This window comes from Schistocerca piceifrons, chromosome 3 (assembly GCF_021461385.2).
Source record: "Schistocerca piceifrons isolate TAMUIC-IGC-003096 chromosome 3, iqSchPice1.1, whole genome shotgun sequence".
Taxonomy (NCBI): domain Eukaryota; kingdom Metazoa; phylum Arthropoda; class Insecta; order Orthoptera; family Acrididae; genus Schistocerca; species Schistocerca piceifrons.
Genome location: NC_060140.1, coordinates 187,472,201 through 187,497,226, shown reverse-complemented (window position 1 = coordinate 187,497,226; position 25,026 = coordinate 187,472,201). Strand labels below are relative to the sequence as shown.

Genomic DNA, 25,026 nt, shown 5'->3' with positions numbered 1-25,026 from the left:
CTTTGCTGGATAACATCACTATGATCCATAGTTGTAAGTCTAAGTTTTTGTACAAGTTTGTTTTTCAGGTCGAGAAGGAAGATCTTTTTATATTTTTGTAGATGCTGATGCCTTCTTGCGCGTTGAAGTTATGTGCTCAGTCCCGTTTAGGTTCTAATGTATTATTACTCCTAGATCCTTTGCTTATGGGATTCTCGATAACTGCCTTCAGGTTGATTTGTTTTGCTTTCAGATATGACTGGGGGTTTGTGGGGAGGGGGAGGGGTCATCAGAATACATGTATTATTTGTAATAGGACAGAAGTACTATGAAAAAGAGTATAGGACCTCATACTGAAACCTGAGGGACACTGATACTGTCCGCCTCTATTGTGACTTTATGGTGCGGGACGTGATGTATTACTGGTGAGATGTCAGGTATGAACGAAACCATTGCACAGCAGTTGCCAAGAAATTTAGGCTGCTAAGTTTGGAAAGTAAAATGTCAAAGTTGACTGCATCAAAGTCTTTGCTGAACTCTAAGAAGCACATGATAGTCTCATTTTGTGCATCCGTAGCTAGCTTCAGATCATGTGTTACCTTTATTATGGCAGATGTTGTACTGCAACATTACGGAAGACTGAATGGTATTTGTCTAGTAGGTCAGTAATCAGAGGGTGCTATGGCAGTGTCCTGTTTGAGTAGCGTCTTATTAAGTGTCTGTTTCCAAGCCTCGGGGAAAACATTTGGGGTTTAGGAATGGTTAAAGATATCTGGTATAGTGGGCAGTAGCGGATGAATAATAATCTTCTCATTTGGACTGCAATACCATTGTGTCCAGTAGATGCTGATCTGATATGCATGATAGTTTTTTTTATGCAGTTGCAGGTAGCATACTTAAGATAGAATTTTCCATGGCTACAGTCGTTTACCCCCATGAAGTAATTGTATGAGTCTCTGTTTCATTTGCGGTTCAATTGTGGTTCTGCATAATGTGAAATACAGGTTCAGTTCTTTGCCTGGGACAATGGAATCAGCTGCAGCTTTTACTTGCCTACACCAAGGCCACACAATTTTTTCCATAGGATGGCTGTCAGTTTCAGTTGTCCATTAATGTATGGGTGTGCTTGAGTTTAGCATTTCTCACGGCTCGAATGACTGTTCAGCTTCTGCTTCTAAGCAGTATGATTTTGATGCATAGGGAGGGGTTTGGATGCTCGACGTGCAGCATCTGAGATTCATGTGACCTCTTAGTTCTACAATTTGCCAAGATGCTGCTTTCCTTCTTATTTTTTCAGTCTCTAGGGGAGCATATTCATCATATAGTTGAGTAAGTTCATTAGTAAATCCATGAAGTTTTTCATTCATATCTGAGAAGGGAACAGAATATGACTCCCAAACTATTTCTTGCACCTCAGTTGCAAGTTCAGATAAATTAATGTGTTTGAAGTCTCCGTATGTATTCAGTTGTAGTTTCTTTCTGGGACATTCTAGTGTGTATGTCATGAAGTGTCTGGTGGAATTTTAGGTAGAGCATATTTTTATAATTGTTAACACTTCATTTAAGACTAATCAAAGTAAGATGTTTAAGTGAAAGAGACCTGTAGACAATGACACATATTAGACAGATTATGTAATGGTAAGACAGAGTTTTTGAAACCGGATTTTAAATTTTAAAATGTTCCAGGAACAGGTGAGGATATTGATTATAGTTTATTCGTTGTGTAGAATAAAACTGAAGAAATTGCAGAAAAAATGGAAAATTACAGAGATGGTACCTGGGATTAGACAATATGTCTATGGAGGGTTTTCCTTACAAAACACTTGTGCAACCCATTTCAGTATCATCTGTGTAGGACCCACACCAAGTAGGTCTAACAGGAAATATGAAATATGTACTAATGTAAGATGAGTAGCATGAATGGTCACGTTTGTTTAATCCTACCAGGGAAAACATCATGGAAATACTGAAAATCATTAACTGGTAGGCACTTCAATATAATTGTCAACTATTCTGTGAAAGCTTGCTTACAAAATTTTGAGATCCATATGAAGTGAGAAATCATGGTACCTTACGTATTACTCTGGTAGGGACAATGTAGATATGATTAGATTAATTGCAACACACACAGTGGTATTGAGGCCGTAATCCTTCCCGCACTCCATATGTGACTATAACAGGAAGAAACCCTAATATATGGTATAATGGATAGTACCGACTGCCATTCACTTGACAGTGGTTTGCAGTTTGTGGATGTGGAAGTAGAAGAAAACCACAGTATACATACACATGTGTCACTTTCATTCGACTAAGTGTGTAGGTTGGTGTCCAGTTGTCACCACAAATGCACACATCATTGCAGCTCGTGTAGAGTTCTGTCATTGTCATAAACAGCCATACAGTCCTACTGAGCTTGGTTGGCCGATTTCCATGTCCTCCGTTCCAAAAGTCAGTTTGTTACTGATGTTCAACATTTTTCCTATGCTGATTCTACGGTCTCTGATGACAGTTGGCTGCTGACAAGGAAGCATGTCAATATGCACTACAGTGTATGAATCTATCTTTGGCTGAAGTGTTAAATGTTGCTCAAACTTTCAAGGTAACACATGCAGCAGGTGTTCAGACTGAGGGTTGGTGTGATATCACCACAGAGGCTCCTGTCCCTGATCGTCGTGCGTTAGTTAGTTCTCTACAGGAGGACAGCGTGGTATGGGTTCAAACTCAGTCTCTGTTCCACACTGGACAGTGATGTGCTCAACAACAACAACAACAACAATATGAACCACCACCACAGCAGCAGCAGTGCTCTGCCCTCCCGTATTGCCCATGATACTTTGTCCAACATGACAGGGCCACGCACCCGAAGTGCTGGGTGACTTGCAACAACTGTAGGAAAAAACGACATATAGCATATGTGTGTCATTCCCAGCCTCCTGATGCAGACATGGACATTGATGTCAATTGTGTGTCTGCAGTGCTCACGACTCATAACAAACTGAAGTGTGATTGATGGGACAAAGTGGCCAGACTTCATGTGGACACGGGTGCAGCCGTGACTTTACTGAACTCACAAACTTATGTGGATTTGGGTTCTCTGTAATTATTTCTGGTTCTCAACAACAGCAGCATATTTAAATTTTAGGGCAATTTACTGCTTCCACTACGTATGAAGCTGTGGGTCAATTCTTAACTCTTTTGGCTGACACCACAAATTTGTTTGGTGTGGATACTTTCAGTGCATTTTGTTTTTCCATTTTGGATACAACCAGGTCCTTTACCAGCAGTTAGATTCCTAGTGTTCTGAGTTCTCATCTCTTTTCTTGTGATCAGGTGAAAGCAGAATTGTACAGGCTGACATTGTTGTGGTTCATACAACCTATTACGTCGAGTGAGTGGTCAACCACCTTGTGGTTGTAAAAAAAATCAACTAGTCAACTTCACTCCTGTGGTGCCTTTTAAGTTTCAATTAACACTCAATTTATCATTGACATCTACCCTTTGCCCTGCCCACATGAGTTATTGGCTAAACTTGTTGGCAGCCAGTTTTTCTCCAAAATTGAGTTATGTGAAACCTGCATTTAGGGTTAGGGTTTCTCGAAATGGTGTTAAGCCTTTATGTGTTCATTTTGACATGGTCACAGCTCTGCCTTACCCTACAATAACTGGAAGAATTTTGCGTAAAACTGCTTACTACAACAAATTTATTCTGGGTGCAGCCACATTAACTCATCCTCTCTATGAGTTGGTTCACAAGAAGGTCTCTTTTCAGTGGACGCCGGCCTGCAAATGTGCATTCATGCTTTTGAAATCTAAATTACATTCTGCTCCTTGTTTGGCTATTTTCAATCCTAGCCTGTCAATTGTGGCCTCAGGGCTGGTCTTGCACATTGCTATGAGGATGGTTCCATATGTCTAGTACCTTATACATCAAAAACACTCAATTCTGCTCAGCAACCCTACTTCCAAGTTGAAAAGAAGCACTTGCTATCATCTATGCCCTCAAAAAGTTTCATGTGTTCTTGAATGGGTCTAAGTTCCACCTTATTACTGACCACATGCCTTTGGTTTCATTGTTTAATCTTTCTGCTTCATTGCCTGATAAAGCAGCACATCACTTCCAGCATTGAACCGTGTTTCTGATTTGCTACAACTATGAAATATATTTTCAGCCTATTGCATAACAAACCTTGGCTGATGCACTCTCCTGGCTTCCAGTGGAGCTGGATCCCACTTTTGACCATGACAAAATTCATTGTTTCAGTTACATTTTGAGGTGCAATGCACAGTTGAAAGGTACTTATCATGGGCTCCTGGATCGCAACTGCTGTCACTGCTGATCCAGTTCTGCATCAAATTGTTTACCTGGTTCAGCACGGCTGGCTACACAGGCCTCCGGAGAGGGCTTCTGATTATTTGCGTAACTATTTTGCCCTCCTTCACCACATTTGATTGTGGCGTTCTCTCAGCTACTGGCAGGCTGTTGCCCAGGGTTGTGATTCAGGCCGCCCTATGGTAGGATGTTAGGATGTACTTCAGCTCCTAGATCAGTGATGCTTGGGGTGGAGGCTCATGTTCCAACTCATTGGCCTCTTGACATGTCTTTTGGCCCGGTAATAATGATGATATTGTGCACCTTGTCACGACCTGCTCCAGCGTGCTATCCAAGAGGCGGTGCTATGCCCGATGTTCTCTCCATGGCCCACATTGCATTTCCCATGGGAATGCATCCATGTTGTTGTCACTGGACCCTCCCTAAATTATTTCTGGTTGTCTGCTATTGATACTTTCTCTAAATTTCCATACTTTATCTACTGACCTTCAATGTCAACTGCAGCTAAGATTCAGGTCCTTTCCAAATTTTTTTCTATTGAAGGTTTGCGTTACATATTTCTTTTGGATAATGGTCTATTGTTTGTCTCTCAGACATTCCATGAGTCCTGTGCTCATCAAGGCATCCCACTCTCAATCGGTGAGGCGAAACATCTAATTTACATATTCATGGTTCAAATGAAGAAGTTGTTGCAGACTCCTCCATGGACAATGCCTTGACACACTTCTTGATTTCCTAAAGATTTATGCTGATGAGGGATTGGAATCAAGCCTGGATGCTCCATGGTCACCAGCTACGCACCCTACTGTATCTGCTCATGTGACCCCACCTACATCCATTGGTGTGGCCCTCATCAGAGTTCACTCCTGGCTCTGCAATATGGGCATGGGGATTTGACCTCTGATCATATTGGATTCTGGCCACAGTTCACAGCTGCCGCAGCAATCGCCTCTGTATGGTGCACACCAGTGAGAGGCTGGTGGTGTGCCACCATTACCAGCTCTGTCCTCAAGCCATGATGAGGGCTATGGGTCTGCTGCTGCCAAGTTCGCCTTCTTCCTCAGTGCCAGTCCAGGCCTCACAGGGTGTCACTGCTGGGAGTGGCACAGACCTGCCCTCCTTGTGGATGTTTCTGCCTCATGCCTCTCCTGGGTCTGGCCCCTCTGTCGCCTGTCACCTGTTGCTGACCCTTACAATGATTGATTCTTCACCAGCACTGACAATTCTGCCACTGACAGGGCCATCACTGTTGAGTCCTTCAACTTTGGCATTGCCTGCACCCGTGCATGAGTGGCCAGTGCCCTCAACCCTGGTGCAGTTCCAACGTGTCGAGGATTCGGATTTCGAGATGCTACAGGCACCCTTTCCATCGGTTTTCTCTTATGATACTTCACTGGGAAAGACCGCCTTGTGTTTCCATGGACACCCCTTCTTACCAGTTCCAACTTGGACTCTCCTTCTGCTGCCACTGTCTTTGCTTGCAGCACCAACTGCAGAGGCCATGGATGTATTAACAATTGCCCTGCCACTCACTTAGAAGGAGCACCCTTTTCCCAAGGGGTGCAGCACTATAATCCTGTACATAATACCCTGATATGCGCCACTCTTCAGATAGCTGACCTACAGCATATGTGCAGGCCTGCCAGCAGAAATGGCCTGCAGTGGGCCACATGACTATTGCACATGGCGCGAGGTCCACCCTGGCATCTGCTAGAGCTCCTCTCTTTATAAGCACAATGAGGCAGACACATGCTTTCAGATTGTGTTCTTACTATTTGGTTGCATCAACTTCTATGTTTGTTGTTCATTTGTGGAAGGATAAACTTTGGTTAATAGTGGCCGCACTGTTATTTGTTTCTGGTGCTAGGACATAACTCACTATCAAAAATTTTGCATTCTGTAAGAATTTCTTGGCAAAATTGCTATGAGGATTGTACTATGTTTTGTTAAAGTTAATAATTGGTGTTTATAGATTTGATCTAATCTTGTTTAAAATCATATTGTGAGCATAAGTATCCAAATTCACATGAAGTCTTATGCTCCATCAGAGAAGATTTATTATATAAACAATTATCATTTATAAAAACACTCTGTCACTCAACATATATATTTTTGCCTGGCGTCAACAGGCAAATTAGAGGGAGAATTGTAACCAAATACTTTTAAACATCACCAAATTTTCCATCTGTCAGCAATTGCAGTGACAAAATCTTTGTGCAAGGTATTCTTCTACATATCCCAATCTGTCAGATAAGTGAGTCAGACTATAGGATCACATTTTCACACAGTTAAAAGTTATTTCCTAAATATTACATTCATCTGTGAACAGAACAACACTATATGATGGCTAGTCCTCAAAGTTGATGTTTTATCGTAACCACTATACGTTTTCAGTTTTAGATATTTTATGGCAGATGTTAACATCTTCTAATGTGGTGAAGATCATATTCATGTTAATGAAGTTAATTATTAAGGCTAGTTATCAGTGATAGACATGGAATGATTTTAACTAGCTTAGTTAAACTGCAAACATCTGTTACCAATGTGTCATTTATGCTTAAAGCTATCTGCTTATTCCCATCCATTGTTTGACCAGTTTCCTCCTCTATATTAATTTTTTTGTCTAATGTTACCATCATTTTCTCACAATACATTTGCTTCGATGTGTGGATTATTTTCCTCAGTGTTATGCAGTATGACTTGTAACAAGCTATAATACCAATTCAGTTCATTACTGACTGACAAATACATTACGCATTTTGCCTTACAACTAATTTTTTTGGTGGTATTCACATTTTTTGGTGGACATAGGTCTAATCTGACTTGTTTTTTGTATAAGGGAGTGAGACAGGATTGTAGCCTATCCCCAGTGTTGTACAGTCTGGATGTTGAGCGGGCTGTGAAGAAACTGAAGAGAAATTTGGAAAGTGTATTAAGTTCAGGGATAATAAATTAAAGCTTTAAGGTGTGCAATGACAGAGACAGCAAAAAATTTGAAAGAGCAATTGAATTCAGTATGCACTGTTTTGAAAAGAGGTTATAAGATGAACACCAACAAGAGTAAAATAAAGGTAATGGAATGTAGTGAATTGAATCAGGTGATGTGTCGGGTCTGGTGATCTAGTGGTAAAGTGAATGCTTGGAAATTGAAAGATTGTGGGATCGAATCCCTTTGGGACCACAGATTTTACAATATGCCTCTTAGCGTAGCGTTCACCTCTCAGCGAAGTGGATGTTCACCATAAATGACATGTGGTTCAATTCTGCATTAAACTATTGGTCCCATTTTCCCTGTGAGATAATTAAGGTAGGCCAAAGTGGTGTTCGGTTGAAAGACTTGCTCCAGGCTGTTGAGCTACATGAAATTATTACTCTCAGGTGGTGATGTGGGGGCAATGTTAAGGATTGTCTTGTTAATAACTAAGTGTCATATGAAAATTAATCTAGGGATAGGACCCCTTTTGGTCACATCTCATGACAGGCAGAAGTTACCACAGTTTTTATACTAGCTCTCGTCTAATAAGTAGTTGTGGGTTAGGCTTGTACCACAGAAAACAAAAGAGTACTACAAAGGCTGGGGCTCCCTGTTCACCAATCATGTACTGACCAAACAAAAGTGGGTCCCATTAGGTGTTCATTGGAAAAATCTTAAGGAAATATATATTTCACCCAAACAAAAAGTGAATTATAGGACGCTCATTTGATTCTTTAGTACTGCTCTTTAGTCTGAGACCTTTACCAGATTGGTTTAATATATCACATAGAGAAGATCCAGAATGCACATTTAGTCAAGTGCAAGTGCAAGAGCATTATGGAGGAACTCAACAAAACTCAGTGGCAGATGCTACAAGAAAGGCATTATTATGCATCATAAAGAAGTTTACTGTTGAAATTCTAAGAATGTACATTTTTGATTTGATTTTTGAACACAACCAAGGTAGAATCTTCATACATGTCAGGGGCCTGAAGATGGCATTGTAAAATACTGAAACTGGTTGCCAAATACAATAAGGTTGGAAACTAGATGGCTGGAAGGTGTTTACATAATGAGATTTTCACTCTGCAGTAGTGTGTGCACTGATGTGAAACTTCCTGGCAGATTAAAACTGTGTGCCGGACCGAGACTCAAACTCGAAACCTTTGCCTTTCACGGGTAAGTGCTCTACCAACTGAGCTACCCAAGCGTGGCTCATGACCTATCCTCACAGCTTCAGTTCTGCCGGTACCAAAGATAGAAGAGGAGGTACTGGCAGAATTGAAGCTGTGAGGATGGGTAATGAGTTGTGGGTCAGTAGCTCAGTTGCTAGAGCACTTTCCTGCGAAAGGCAAAGGTCTCGAGTTCGAGTTTCAGTCCAGCACACTGTTTTAATCTATCAGGAAGTTTCTGGAAGGTGTTTAATGTGACATCCTTTACTAAACAGCCGAGTCCTGCAACCATCTCTAAAAAGATGGACATACAGAGAGATAAAGTAAATGTCAGCAGAAAACATATGAAATCATTTAATAAATTCATTGCAGCTGCAGACCCTATTGCAATGAGGATTACAGAAAAACTTTAGCTTGAATTATGAGCAACGGACCTGTGGAATCAAAGTTTGAAAATCTGGAATAAACACAGGTAGGCAATCACTACCCTTAACAGACAAAGGTTCATCAATGTGATGACCAAGGTCTGGCATATTTCTCTCCAAGCCTTTTGGAAATAAGCAGTTGTACTAAAGAGGCAGTCGTTCTGTGCCAACTACATATAGGCCACACCAGACTGACCCATAAATTCTACTTAATAGGGAGACCCAACACAGTGCAGCTGTGGTAACTCTTTAATGGTAGCACGTATTCTCACCAAGTTTACACCTCTGCCTAGTGTTAAATAAGCCATACATCCCAAATATTTCCCTACCCTGGTACTTGTAAGTGATGGGACAGCAGCTAAACAACTCATATTATTCATAAACTTGCAGATATTATCACAGAATTTAATGCCTTTCACAAATTAACGTCAGTTCTGGGGTGGACATGGAGGGATTGCCTCTCACTATGATATGTGCTCTAGGGGACTTCCAGCTGTATTCTGCCCCTGCACAGTCATATACTACAAACTTTTTTTTTTTTTTTTTTTTTTTTTTTACCAGTTTGAGTGATTAACCCATTTAGTTCCTACAAGTCTTTATTTTCTTACCCCATATAAGACAAATCTAGACAAAAACTGTACTTAGTATGTACTTCATTGACGTCAGTTATGGCAAGTGAGGAAGATGCAACTCTTGCCACAGATATTTCTCCTGGGGTTCTCCAGCTAGTGCCACTTCTGCCCCAGTATCCCCCCTTTTTTCCCTTTATTAGCTCCCCATAACCTGCTAACATTTTTAGTTACTTTGGTTTTGTTTCCCTTTTAACTACCTCATTTAAAAGTACTCTCCACAAATTTTAGCCCTGAGGACTGCGTCAACAGTGCCAGGAGCTGATCATTTTTCTTTTCTCGTTTCGCATCAACGTTTTATGTGAACTTCCTGACAATCTCCTTAGTCCCTTTAAACTGATGATCATTGTCACCATGTACGAGAAAGTTAGTGAAACAACTCAAGACTTCTTAAAAGGCTTCTGCAAGATGTATGGTTATCTGTTTTATACAGTATTCTCTGTTTTCACTTCTCTTGAATAAACACCATATTTACTTTGTGTCCACTACCCCAGAAAGTATATCCATAAGACACCAGGGAGTGAATAATATGCAAACAAGCCAATACTCTTGTGTCAGGTCATCCCAGTATTTTTGGAAGTGCCACCATGTCTGCCAGAGTTTCGGTTTCAAACAAGATGACAAGATCTCTCTCTCTCTCTCTCTCTCTCTCTCTCTCTCTCTCTCTCTCTCTCTCACAAGGGGACTGGTCAGTGAAAACCAAGGGAAACATTGAAAAAAAATTGTGAGTTTTCTAAACAGTGTAACTCAAAGAATAAGACTTGTAAGCCCAAATAATGCTTACCATCTTTTAAGACATCTTTTGGGAACATTTTTATGTATGAAACACAGCTTTAGCTCTCACAATTTTACTCAAAAGACCAAAAAAGTAGAAGTTTTATGTTTTTCCTGTAAATTCTTTACACTATTGTCTTTAAAGGAAACTATCGAAAACATAGTGCTGTCATAAATTGTGGTACAAAAATTTTTTAGTATGATTATCAAAAATTTTGTAAATGAATTCAGGGTTTTTCTTAAAAAAAAAAAATTTTATTTTCAAAGTTACGTCACAAGAGTAGTCTGCTTTTTAATTAAGCATGTTTTAAGACATCATATAAAATTTCAGCCAAATTTTTAGCCAAAGTGTACCAGCACGTGAAATAATTTAGCATTCAAGAAATTAAAGTTAAAACTTGCTTTTTCTATTAAATTTGCATGGTACTAATGTATCTCAGGTACATACTAATCTTGTTTACTATGTTGCTCTTCCTCCTTTCTCTTTTTCACACTTCTTCTTTTTATTCTTGCTTCTTTGGTGGCTTCCAATACTGATTTTTCTGTTTCAAATAGTCTCCTTCAATCAGTGGCTATTAGAGCTTATTATGCAACAGCCTCCCCCAAGATCATTATGGACTGTCCGATACCACCTTTTTTATATGCATCTGTGTATTTATTGTACGGTTCAGTGTTTCTTAGAGCCTTTTATATGTATTTTTATATTTATCGTTCAGTTCAGTTACCCCAAAAACCTATTCATCTTTGTAAATACATACAAAATATTCTGGAATGACATACATTCTCATGATAATTGATTGTTGTCATTAACAAAAATATGTACATATGCCAAATTAAATATGAGATCATGAAATTGAAGTAATAAATGTTTAGCAACAAGTGTTAAGAGGCTGTGGAAATGTTGGCATAAATAACTAATGCCCCTAATTACCATAATACCAATTTGTAAATTCGCTAACACAAAAACCTCATTGTGATTCAAATGAAAGTAACAATCATTATCCAGTGATGTAGTTTCATTCGTTATTCATTTTTATGTAATTCATTGTAATTAATGATGCTTGTAAATTATGCAGATAATTACCTCTTGTTGATTACACCACCCAAATTTATGAAATTCCGGTATTTGAGAAAACATGTGTATTTAATTTATGTAATCTGGCGAAGCACATGTGTATACTTTGAACAAATGTTAGCAGTAAAATCCATACAGTCACTAATTATGAAATTAAAGTAAAATCAAAATAATTGTTGAAAGCAGATGGTGAATTAATTTTCACACATAAAACCAAGATGATGATAAAATATTATGTTATTTGATATTATTTTTTATAACCTGTGCAAATGTAACAGCAGTTAGTTTAGATGAAATTGTTTTTAATTGTAAATTACATTTTGTAATAAATTAACAATGGTAGCAATTGTTAAAATTGTATTTAAAGGGATGCTGCGTGAGGAGTCAGTTAAGTTTTGTTTACTTCAGGAATCAGTGGAGTTCAGTTCGGTTTAGCTCAGTTTCATCAGTTGTTTTTAACTTATGTCAGTTCTGTCGATCAGCTGATGTCAATAAATAATTTGCCAAGCTTGAAATTTTCTTGATGTTCTCATTATTCGCAGCATCCACAACATTGATGAACCACAGGCCAACGCAAATTAAGGAGTAACGTTTAAAGATCATTACAAGCTCTATGGATATTTAGTTCACTAGGCATTCCCATCAGTTCCATAAAATTAAGCATTGACACTGCACCATGATTGAAATGTAGAACAGCATCTAGCACACCTATTTTCAAAGTATTTAGTTCTACTAGAACAGTTTTTGGTATCTGTTCCCATATACAATTGCTGAAACTTTCATTTGGATTTTGAGTCCTAACATGTAAACATTTCTCTGATAATCTTGTGTCACTAAGAGCCCTATATATAGGTTTTATAACTTCCGTTATAACAAATGGCAAAGAATGTTTATGGTTGTAGGTTTCACCTTGAGCAACAACCCTCTGGTAGCCACACCATGAATCACTGACAGATGGGCAGTGTGAATGACATGTGTTGTCAGCTGTGGAGGATTTATAAAAGTAGGTAGCTCATACGGCATTTTTCATTCCCTCAAAGTCATTTTTATTTTGTCTATGGCTTGTCCATACTAATACTGCAACCTGTCTGTTTCTTCGTCTGTAAGCTGGCCACATCCACTCATGCACTTACCATCAGCTAATTTCTTTCCCTTCAAATTTCTCTTCAAGTTCCTCAGTCCTGTACATAACCTTTTCTGGGTATGTCCAACTAATTCCATTTTTTCAATTTTTGTTTCAGTATAAGGTTTGTATTCACAAACTTTTTGGTACCCTTTCAACTCTCCATCTCCTAGCTAAGATGTATACATCACACCATATTTCTCCTCTGACCTGTGAAATATCTTCGCAACACCTTCAGATTCCATCCCTTCACTGTAACCACTAAAATTAATCACACATTTACGATTTCCGTTCCCCTAGTGTATCCATGACAGTACTTGGGAAAAATATATCTAAAAACAAAGATGATGTGACTTACCAAACGAAAGCGCTGGCAGGTCGATAGACCAACAAACAAACACAAACATACACACAAAATTCAAGCTTTCGCAACCAACGGTTGCTTCATCAGGAAAGAGGGAAGGAGAGGGAAAGACGAGAGGATGTGGGTTTTAAGGGAGAGGGTAAGGAGTCATTCCAATCCCGGGAGCGGCAAGACTTACCTTAGGGGGAAAAAAGGACAGGTATACACTCGTGCACACACACCCATATCCAATCGCGCACACACAGACACTAGCAGACATGTAGGGGACTATGGCCCCTTCGTTGCCAGGATGCATCCAGGGCTGCAGGCATACATATATTGCTGTCATTCATGTCTACACTTTCCTGAAAAGCACTTTTCATACTATCATTTGCTACTTCTTCTAAAGACTGTAGAATAATTTTATTGTACCTACCATACCTTGTAGGGGGAGGTAAGTCCATAAGAGCACAGGAATTTTGTGCACTTCTGTGCCCTTTGCCTATACACCTCATAGCATAAGCAAGTTTAATATTTGTGTTATACACACTCTGTTTAGTAATGCCACAAGTTTAACCACATTTGCTTAAGCCACAAAAATTACTAACAGTTCTTAATTTTGATGCACAACTTCTTCTAGCACATATCTCCTCAACTACCTTCTCACCACTATTGCCACATTCCTTATACTGCAAAGCTTTATTTATTAGTTCAGATAGAGCAGAGAGTTCAACAATAACTCAACCTGAATCAATAGTTGGCATCTCTATATTATCAGCATTAATACTGTCAAGCCCATTGCCCAAATATTTCAGTTTTAGCTTCAAACCACTTGGAGTAGTTGAAGTTGGTTCAAGTGTTATATTATGCTGTATTTCAGAGTTAATCTGTTTGGTGAACCGATTTCCATAAAATTTATTTTGTTTAACATTGGCCTTCTTACTTCTTCCCATTGCCTTTAAGTGGAATAAGAAATTCATGCACACAATAAGAAAAACATGCATACAATTACTTCGCTGTTAACAAAATATTTGCACCAAAACAACTGCAAACAGTGACTAAACTCTCTGTGGAAACAAAAGATAAGCAACTTAAAGCTTTTGCTGGTTAGCCAACTTCAGGGACTAAAAAGTCATAAAAATGAAACGAATGAGAGCAAAACTTTATTTTTGACAGCATTGATTGTGTACCATGGGGATGTCATGGTGGTGTGCAGCCACTTTTAAATTCCTCTAATCTGTCATCCATTTTCCTGGTAGTAAACTTTTTCTCGTTCAGAAAACTACAGAGAATTTTTTAAGACAAAAATTAAAAAATCAATTTTTTGACAGTTATTCACGCACAAGTCCTTTTAAAAAAATAATGTTTCAAATTGTTTTTGCCATATTCTTGGAGTGATTTACTTTTTGAGCTGAGTGCACATGTTTCGCTTTTTTGATAACGGATTGGAGAGTTCTACATTACTGATGCAATAGAATTTCAAATTTTGACAACAGCTTGTCCTCTAAATCAAGTAGCACTCCCTCTTCCTAACACAAGATACGTTGATCCAAATAGTTCTCAATCCCATGCACTTGCTTCTGTTCAATTATAAGTTCATTTGTTGTACAGAATAACACGACTGATGTGCCTTAGAAATGTGTTAGACAAAGCTAAATTTTTCATCTGCAGTTTAGTGCTTTGTGTTACAACACTTCCCTGCTGTGACCTGTAGCTAACTGGGCAGTCAACATTTGGCCATCGTGGTCAGATAAACCATTGACCTTTGGTTTGACAACTAAACCATTGCAAGTCATTAGATCTAAAAACAAATTGTCATTGACTGTTGCACTGTGACCTTGAAGCCATATTTGACAATTTAATGTAACAATCACCACTAGGCATCTTCAAAGAGTACTATCTGACATAAAATCATTAAAATAATCGTCAATGCTGATTACCCAGGTAAGTCTACATAGCCATATAAAGCTGCTAGCTGCCTTATTAATTTCAATAAATCTCACTTACTTTTCAGTACAGAACTTTATTATTATTATTAATTGATTTTGACTAAAGTGGAACAGCTAATTTATAACATCATATCCCTTTCCTCCCCCCCCTTTTTTTTCTTCCCAATACTTATACATTGTTGCTCTCTGTTCTTCTTTCCTTCCTTCTGTCCATGTCCCTCCTCTCTTCTTTTGTGTTTCCTTCTGGAAACCTTTGATGTTTCATACCATTTTCTGGAATCCATGTCTGTTTTCTATGTCTTTGTCTTTTATGAATAACTACAGTAGATCTTTTTTAACTGCTATAAACTACTAAATTTGGGTTTTTAGATTTTCATCAAAGATGTTGAATATTTTTTATCAGTTTCTTGCTGCCCCCTCTTTTTAAGTGGCCATAAAATGTAATCCTCCCCTTTCTCATTGTATCTTTTAGTTCTCAGGTTTTTCATGTACCTCCATGTTGTTGCTTTTTAATTTCCACATTCCATCCTCATACTTTGGCCCCAAAATTATTTGAACTATTCCTCATTCTTTCTTTCCAAATTGTTTAACCATTTGGCTGTTTGTATGGTGAGTCACGCTGAGTCGTAAAGTTACCACATTTTTATCACCACCTTGTAATGTCCCAGTTTTCTAATAATAGGTGAGAATTTTTTATGTTTTTATTTTATTAATGGAGAAAATGCTGATTTAAATTTTTGATTGTGGTGAATCAGTTATCAATAAAATATGATTGCATTGCAGTATAGGATGCAAGTATTATATATAAAGTAACAGTATTACTATTTTAATTCTTCAGTGTATGTCGTCAAAATGTACACATCCTTTAGTGACTTACACAATCCCATCATCAAAATGTACACATCCTTTAGCGACTTATACAATCCACCACATCTCAACAACCTTTAGTATACTGTCGATCCACATAAAGTAAATCAATAAATAATTAACAAATGTCAGTTTATTGTGTAACATGTTTAAATGACAACGTGCATATTTTGCTAGCAGATAGCATCATATGTTTGCTTACATAGAGGCTGTGAGACTTTGCTTGGCAGCCACTGCAGGATGATAGTTATACTGCATAGCTTAAGTGTCCATAAGTAACTTGTGGTTGTCCGGTGTTTGTAGGATAAATCACTGTTCATGGAAGAAATGCTCATGAAATACGTCCCATGTATGAATGCAACTGTTTATCTGCTGTGGCTAATTGTATCCAGGAGTTTAACAAGGGAAGGCAAAGTATGAGAGATGAGGAACATCCTGTTCAACCTGCGTTAATGGCAACTAAAACTGCTGAGCAGTGTATGGAAAAGATCATTCGTATGACTGCTGTGTGATGATCAGTTGAATTTTCCTCAAGTTTTTGCCCAATGGGTGCCCCATGTGTTGACTGGGGAGCACAAAACCGAAAGAAATGGTCTCTCTTTGCAGCACCTCATTTCATACTCTGAGGAAGGAGATTCATGGCACGAATTGTTACAGGGGATGAGCCTTGGGTTCACCACTTTCAACCTGAAACCATGCAATCAGCTCTGGAATGGAAACATTCCACTTCCTCAACAACAACAAAAAGCCATTACATTAGACAACAAGGTTATGTTCACTGTGTTTTGGAACATGCAAAGAGTCATACTGATGAAATTCCAGCTTCACCATGAGACTGCAAATGTCGCATTGTATTGCACCAGTCTGTGGGAACTCTAACGGGGTCTTCACTGCAAACACCATGGCCTCCAGACAAATAGAGTGATTCTTCTGGATGACACTGCTTGCCCTCACACAGCAAGACAAACACAGGAGCTGCTACAAACATTTCATTGGGAACACTTGTAACTTCCGCCCTACAGTCTTGACTTAGCCCCCATGACTTTCATCTGTTCAGGCCTCTAAAATCTCATTTGGGTGTCCGTCATTTTGAAAATGATGATGCTGTAGCTGAAGAAATTGCATGTTGGCTGTGATAGCAACAGAAAGACTTCTTTGCTGCCAGCTGTTAAGGACATGTAAAGAGATGGGATAAGTGTCTAATGTACAGGGTGAATATGTAAATTTGTGGAAGTTGGGACATGCCGAATCCTGTTTTCTGACTTTTCTATTGCCTTATCCTTGTATTACAAGATGTCTGATGGTAAATACTAGGAGAGGCAGAAAAATAAACACATGGATCAAGGAATGGACTGGAATAGGAAGACACAATTACAACTATAATGAAAATGAAATCTGGGTTGGTAGACTTGTAGCCAGGTGAATCAGTGGTTGTTGGATGAAGCAAGTTCTATGCTGTATCTGAAGAACTGAGAAAAGACCAAGATAATTACCTGATGGAAGATAGGTACAATAAGTGGCAACAACATACTTGTTTATAGCTGAAGATCGTAATGTGTTGGAAAAGATTAGAGAAGGCCTTTATGTAGCAATGGATGTCAAATTCCTGATAATGATGATAGTGCATTACAGAAGTGTCTTTTGAGGAACTGTAATGTCAATTGGTGTGAATAATTGCATTGGACAAAAGAGATTAGATGACTGTGGAGAGGGTGCAGGAAGGGAGGGGAAAGATCTATAGGGAGAAGTGGCAGCAGAAGAGGATAGGTATGTCGGGCAAAGAAAATTTGCTTGCCAAATGTGCAACTAAAGTGAGGGACAGAGAGAAATTTGAGATGGTCTAGCGCTGGGGAAGGGGTGGGGGGATGAGCTGGATAAGGGGTGGAAATGGGAAGTGGTAGGTGGACAGCAGAGACTAGCAGATATTGAAGCCAGAAGGATTACAAGACTGAAGGAGGCTTTGATTTCCCTATCTTTTATCATGAGCTTACTTCTGAGCTTCTTCTCACATCATTTCATGCTCTTCCCTCTCCCTTTACCCCATATTTTTTGCTGCTTCTCACTGGAGTTATATTTCAACACAGACGCACCCTCCTTCTCACTGTTTTGTCAGTGGTCTGAATTTATTGTACCTACTTACAGCCCTTTTTGCTCTCCATCTACAGTGTTAAAGGCCTCCTCCTCCTCCCCCTCCCCCCCCCCCCCCCCACCCCAACACCCTGCCCAAATCTCTTTTTTGTGGACAGCATATAATTACCCCTGTTTGTCCCTGTGTGACTTCTTTGTAGCCTCATTGCTTCTTTTGGTGCTTCTTGCTTATAACATAAAAGACTTCATGTAGATATAGATTGTAATTTTTTATGTTACAATTTTTAAATAGAGGTGTCTGCTGTATAGAATAAGAACAATTTTTTGTTATCCCTGCGGCTGTGAGGTTTTTCTCATTGTTATCCTCAGCCCAAAGACTGTTCTTATGCAGCTGTCCATGCTATTGTATCCTCTAAAGCCTCTTCATCTCTCTGTGGCTGCTGCAGCCTTCATCCATCTGAACCAGCTTAGTGTTATCAAGTAGGGGTCACCCTCTAGAATTTTTACTCTCATGTATCCCTCCTTTACTGATTTCATGGTTCCTTGATGCCTCAGGGCTGTCCTGTCAACTGATGCCTTCTTTTAATCAAGCTATCCCATAAATTTCTTTTTTACCCAATTTTGTTCAGTTACTCTTCATTAGTTACCTAATCTGACCATCTAATCTTAAACAGTCTCGTATAACTCCACATTTCAAAAGCTTCTATTCTCTTCTTGACTGAAGTGCGTATTGTTGAACTTCACTTCTGTAGAAGGCTACACCATTGTCAAATACCTTCAGAAAAGGCTTTCTAAGGTTTAAATTGATATTTGACATTAACAAATGTATCGTTTTCAGAAGTACTTTTCTTGCTACAGCCTGGCTGCATTTTATAGCCTCCTTATTTAGATCATCATCAGTTGATTTTGCTGCCCTGATAACCAGAATCACTTGATTTAATTTGAGTGCATTAAATTATCCTTGTTGTGCTTTTGTTGGAAGGAGACTCATCAGAGAATAAAAGCAGTTTATGGTGATTGTGTTGATGTGAGGACTGTGTGTCGTTGGGCAAGTCAGTATAAAGATGTGGAGGCGGGAACATCTGACCTGCGTGACAAACAGGGAGTTGTACACCCTGTGACAGGAACCACTGAGATCCACAATCAAAATTCTGACAGATTGTTTCAGGACAATCATTGTTTCACTCAGAGAGAAATTGCAAGCACTATCGGCATTTCACAAGAACGTGTGGGTCACATTATTGCTTTGCTTGGCTATCAGAAGATCTGTGCACGGTGGGTACCCCGGATGCTGACTCCTGAAATGAAAGTGCACAGACTTGAAATTTGCCAGGAACTCCTCTCGTGTTACGAGAATGAAGGTAACGCCCTTCCATACAGCCCAGATTTAGCACCGTCTGATTTCCATCTGTTCCCAGGGATGAAAGACGGTCTGTGGGGACATTATTTCTGATGAAGACATTGAGAGAACTCTGATACTGTGGTTGTGGAAACAGTGTGTTGACTTCTTCCATGGTGGCTTCAGAAAACTTGTTCATCATTGGCAGAAATGTATCCAATTGGCTGGTAATTATGTGAAAAAGTGAATATTGGTAATTAAAGATCACATTCTAAGGATTATTTCTGCATTTGATTTACTGAAATATTCCCATCCAAACCCAATTAGTGAAGATGGAGGCACTACTTTTCATTCAACATTTGTAGCTAGTGATCATATTTTAACTGTATTACGTAAATATGATCTAGGCATTAAAAGATTTTGTAAAATGTTTTTTGAAATTGCAACAAATTACATAATGATCAGTTTCTCCCTGATGTCAGGCATTATCAAACTTCTACAATATGTCATAGGATCATTATTGCTCTGTGGTGTTCCCAGGACCCGAATTGATCTTCCCTGAGGTCGGCTTCTACCAGTTTTTCCATTCTTCTGCAAATAATTCATGTCGATATTTTGCAACTGTGGATTTTTAAATTGGTTGTCAAAGACTAATCACATCTGTCAGCACCTCTCATCTTTGGAATTGTAATTACAATAATCTTCTTGTAGTCTTAGGGTACTTCAGCTATCTCATATACCTTGCATTGCAGGTGGAATAGTTTTGTTGTGACTTTTTGTCTGAAGGATCTCAATATCTGCGAGGAAATGTCATCTAATTCATGGCCTTGCTTCAGCTTAGGTCTATCAGTGCTCTGTTCACAGTATGGTATTTTGCATCTCATTTTCATCTATGTCCTCATCCCTTTCCATAATATCACTGTAAACTTTATTCCCTTGTTCCTACCACCTTTCAATCCTCCCTTCTTTGCTTATAACTGCCATGCCATCTGAACTGTGGAGGTTTGTACAACACTTCCTCTCTTCTTGAAAAGTTTCTTTAATTTTCTTGTAACTGAGACATTTGTTTTCCATGGTCAGGCATGAGATTACACACAAATCTGAAGAAAAGTGGCAGTATTTTCAGAGCATCAGTATGTATGTTGCAATGCTCTATTATGTATATCATTTCATAAAATTACGCAGCAAGGCACATTTTATTTTGTGGTTTTCTTGGCACATTTCTGTTATTTGTTCCGAAATTGATTTTATGTGATAATATTTGTTTTCTGTTATGGTAGCATAACAAACTTACATTTATATAAGGCTCTTTTGTGTATTCAGCTTTTTGATGCCAGTTCCTTCCCTTGCTCTTCTCTTGATGGGTAGTGCACCAGCTCTAAATTAGCAAGACATAAAATCTTAACTGCGACTTCATCCTATTCTTATAACCAGTCACGATTTCCCAAGCTCTTTGATACTGAAAGCTGTTGAATAATGCAAGCAAGAGGGCTGAAATCTCCTACAAAGAAGGATCTCAATAACTATGAAGAAATGTCATTTACTCCATGGGCTTGTTTCAGCCTTACCTATAACAGCCCATGTTGAAAGTTGATGAATTCCTCAGTATGTCCAGTCAGCAACCAGAATGTGTCCTTGGGACTTTTTCTGCATCATCTCGTTTAGGATCTGTGGAAGGATCATTAGCATACGAGTTCTTTTGTAAATATGTATTATGTATTTTTGTTTTTATGCCATGTTCTGCATTTCAAGGATCTCCTCACAATGAGTGTACAGAACAAATATTGAGTATAATCCGATTATTCATGTATTACATGTTACAGGTGATACCACTGAGCCTACGACATGTTTCTTGCATCATGTCTAGTTGGTTTAAACAATATTATGTACTTTTTACTATTAGTGTCAATTCTTATTGTTGATCCCTTTTTAGGTCTGGGCTATTCCAGCAAGTGGGGAAGCCATGGAAGTGCTGTCATGGCGTCAAGGTGTTGTTCGCACGCTTCGTATATTACCGACACCACAAGACTCTGACCAGTTTTCTCATAAAAGACCTCTAATAGCATTATGTGACAGTGCTGGACCTGGTCCTCATTTTTGTTCTTTAAGTTTTATCTCATTGCGCTTTGGAGACCAGGTAAGGCACAGCAACAATCAGTTGCTTTGTGAATATTCACATATGTTTGTACTGGAATTAAAAAATTTAACTCTGTAAGATTGCTCAGTATGAAATTATTGGACTTGTAGTCAGTGTAACAATAGCTTGAGCACTAATTTACTTTTATGTGTTTTTCTAAATTATCATGTTTAAACAATAGAGTGTTTTAGTATCAAAATTATGAGAAGGAAAGTTGCTACTCACTATATAGTGGAGATGCTGAGTCACAGATAGGCACAACAAAAAGACACTCACAGTTAAAGCTTTCAGCCATTAAGGCCTTTATCAACAGTAGACATGCACTCACACAAACACAACTCACACACATGACTGCAGTCTCAGTCTCAGGCAACTGAAACTGGTCTCAGTCGTGTGTGTATGTGTGTGTGTGTGTGTGTGTGTGTGTGTGTGTCTATTGTTGATGAAGGCCTTAATGGCCGAAAGCTTTAACTGAGAGAGTCTTTTTGTTGTGCCTATATGTGACTCAGCATCTCCACTATATGGTGAGTAGCAACTTTCCTTCTCTTAATATTGTTACATTCCATCCTGGATTTTCCACTGTTTGAATGTTTTAGTATTTAAGACCTGTATTTCTGTGCCTTTTTCTCTTGTGATTTCAGTGCTTTTTATAGAGCATTAAAAGTTTACAAGAGAGAAAGTATAATATTTTTTAGATATAAATGTACACTGGTTATTGAATTAGCATAGTAGCTCTAATATTAAAAAGTTTTCTTTTCTTTTTTAACTCAGAACGCTTGGGTGTAATATTCACTAAATAATTGATTTCATCCATGGATGAAGTTACAATTCCAAATATTGGGAATGCTACACAAAGCTATCAGTTTCAAACTACATATTTTTCCAGTCTTCAGAGTGACATTCAACAACACTGTTCACTTTGAAACCAGTTCCATGCCACACACTCCACAATTGTTTTTACTACCCTTGACATTAAAGCTTGTCCTACAAATTTCATAGAAGTCTTCTTTGGCCTGATCACTGCTAGGCTTTCATTAACTGGGACCAATAGTCAAGACAATGTGAGGGACAGCCTACCCAAGATTCTGTTATCCACTCAACCTACACAACATCCTAGTCCATCCCTATGCCACTCCCACTGCCCAGTCTCTTGCCTGAGAGATCATTACCCTATGACAGACCCAACTGCAAGATCTACCCAATCCACTCATCTAGCACTTGCTACTCCAGTCCTGCGACAGACTTATCCTACCCCATCAGAGGCAGGGCCACCTAAGAAAGCAGCCATGTCATATACCGGCTCTGCTGCAATCTCTGCACATTTTGTTGTGTTGTTACTAGATGAAAGAGACCACTTCACATGGCTGTTATTTTCATTTGTTTTTTGAGAACATTTCAGATCACTCAAGGACTTTGAGAACATGGTAAAAATGAACACTCAGAAAATCGTAAGAAATATTGTCACATTTTCAAAAATAGTAACCAGTACTCATAACTCCACAGAAGTATTCAACAACCACAATTTGAAATAAAGTACTCTGAAGATCACCTTTTTATAGAACACCGAGAACATTTCAAAACATTCAAGAACATTAAAAAAATTCAGGAACTTTCTAGTACATTCTAAAATCTAGAACATTCTAGAATATTTTAGAACATTTAAAAACATTTGTTAACATTCCAAAATATTTATAAAAGCTCGACAACATAGATAAATCTTGAAATTTTTCACTTGGAATATACATTGATGCAAAAGAGACTGAAGATATCCTGGTGACCACCACAGTGTGATAGGGACCACTTTGAACACTCACATATCTCCAGAAACATGTTGCACAACCACTATAGTCACAACAGGGGAACCAAGGGTAGTGTGTGTGTGTGTTTGCACACACGCTCATATTCTCAATAAAGATTTCATTTAGTGAAAGACAACTTTGCTTTGTCCTCACTATATTTCATAATTAATTAACTTATTCTATCACATTACTTGCTTATGAACTACATTTGTCATCTTTTTATTTGGTAATTAAATATATGATTTTTTTCGGTTTCCCATTCCTAGAGCAAGTTACATGTAACTGACCATGGGAAAAGCATGATTCTTTCGGATTAGTACCACAACATCTTAACGTGTTTTTTGCCTTATTTGTAGTGACACTAAATGCATATCTGACTGGAAATCGCTGTCTTTTGAACTGAAATGGCAGTTCTATAAATATGAGTGGAATCCTTAGAATAAATGTTGTTTTTCCTTTGTCTCTTTCCGATATTATTTTTGCTTTGGTTATATATTTCAATAACTGTTCATGACCATTTCTTGTTTTGAGTTTTTAAATTAATATTGACAACTACTTCATTTTGTACTGCTAAAATGGCATTTTCAAATAACCAACTTGAGTAATTTTGGACAGTGTTAAGAAAAACTATATCTGTTAATTCATTTGGGCTTTTGGGCTGTTGACAGTATTACATAAATCATTTATAAGCTGAATTTGGATAGTTACATAATCAGTTGGGTGAGTGCCTTCACTATTTTGTCAGAGTTTTTCAACAAAATGTGTCACTACTTGAACTCTTATATTTGTCCTTAATTGCACTTTCTTCACTCAAGACCAAAGAAATGACTTCTCAAAACAGGTAGTGATTTCACCTGCTGGAGTTGATTTTAGAATAACTGGAAGCATTCTCCAATCTCCTGGAAAATTCTATAAAATTTTATAACATTCTGCAACATTCTAGAAAGAACATTCTCTCCTGTCTCAGCCACTTTGACACTTGAATCCTAGCTTCTTCACCATCTTTTCTTAAGAAGCCCATTGGTGCAATAGCCTCATTTGTCATTTAATCCTATAACTAACACCTGCAGTCCCCCCCCCCCCTCCCCCCCCCCTCCCCCCCCCCCCAACACACACACACTCACTCAAAAAACCCTTCTTCGTGGATGGGGGATGGAGGGTTACCACATTGTGTAGCATCCATGGGGCTGCAAAATTTGCTTGTGAAATTTTGATAGCATGCACACACACTCACCATATGTCTGTCTGTATATAACAACAAACCAAATGTTCACCAGAACGAATGTCCACTGCCAAACTGTGACGAAGAACAAAGATGTACACCAAGTGGCACAACATGCAGCTAAACACAACATGCTCAATTTCAGTGACTGCTTCACAACCCAGGCCATCTGAATACTTCTATCCACCACCAGCTTTTCAGAACTACACAGGTGGGAGTTATTCTTGCAACAAATCATTTACTCCCGTAACCATCTTGGCCTCAGTCTCTCCCCTAAGGGGACTCACAATTCTTTTGTGAGTATGTGCTTGGCTACCATGGGCCCAGCCTTTGCAGCATTACACCCTTTCTGTGCTGTATGCTTATACTTCCACATCCCTTTCTCCCTCTGCCTCTTCATCAGGTGGTTTTCTTGGTGCCAACCGTGCTTGGACCTGGTTTGTGACTGAGCCTTGAGTTCCCATTTCTGGCACATTCTACAACTTTTCATCAAATAGACATGTAGTCCTGATTGTTTGCCACCAATTTTCAAAATTCTCCAGAACTGCGTATGTGCAGGAAAGGTCACCTAGTGCGGTGTGTGCTCCATGTTTGTGCCTTTCCATCTGTGCACCCTTTACAGTAACACACCCAAAACCCAGCATGGTCACCATCCCATTGTAGGGAGAGGGTGGGGGTGTGTGCGCAGGGATCATACTGTTGGTGCCTGAGCTGCAAACTCTCCATGCAAGCCAAGAAGTATGTGCTCATTGTGACTGGGGCACGGGGACTATGAGCAATGGATTACTGGTGAGGTAGCTG

The 25,026-nt window shown here is 38.8% G+C and overlaps 1 protein-coding gene across 1 annotated transcript in view; it reads left to right on the top strand.

Annotated features, from left to right (window-relative positions):
* The window catches only part of LOC124787834 (breast carcinoma-amplified sequence 3 homolog), a 117,020-nt gene that overhangs the window by 3,321 nt on the left and 88,673 nt on the right, over window positions 1-25,026 (top strand). Inside the window, exon 4 of the mRNA XM_047254775.1 lies at window positions 21,001-21,204. Coding sequence (XP_047110731.1) covers window positions 21,001-21,204 — 204 coding nt within the window. The remainder of the gene's footprint in view (window positions 1-21,000; window positions 21,205-25,026) is intronic.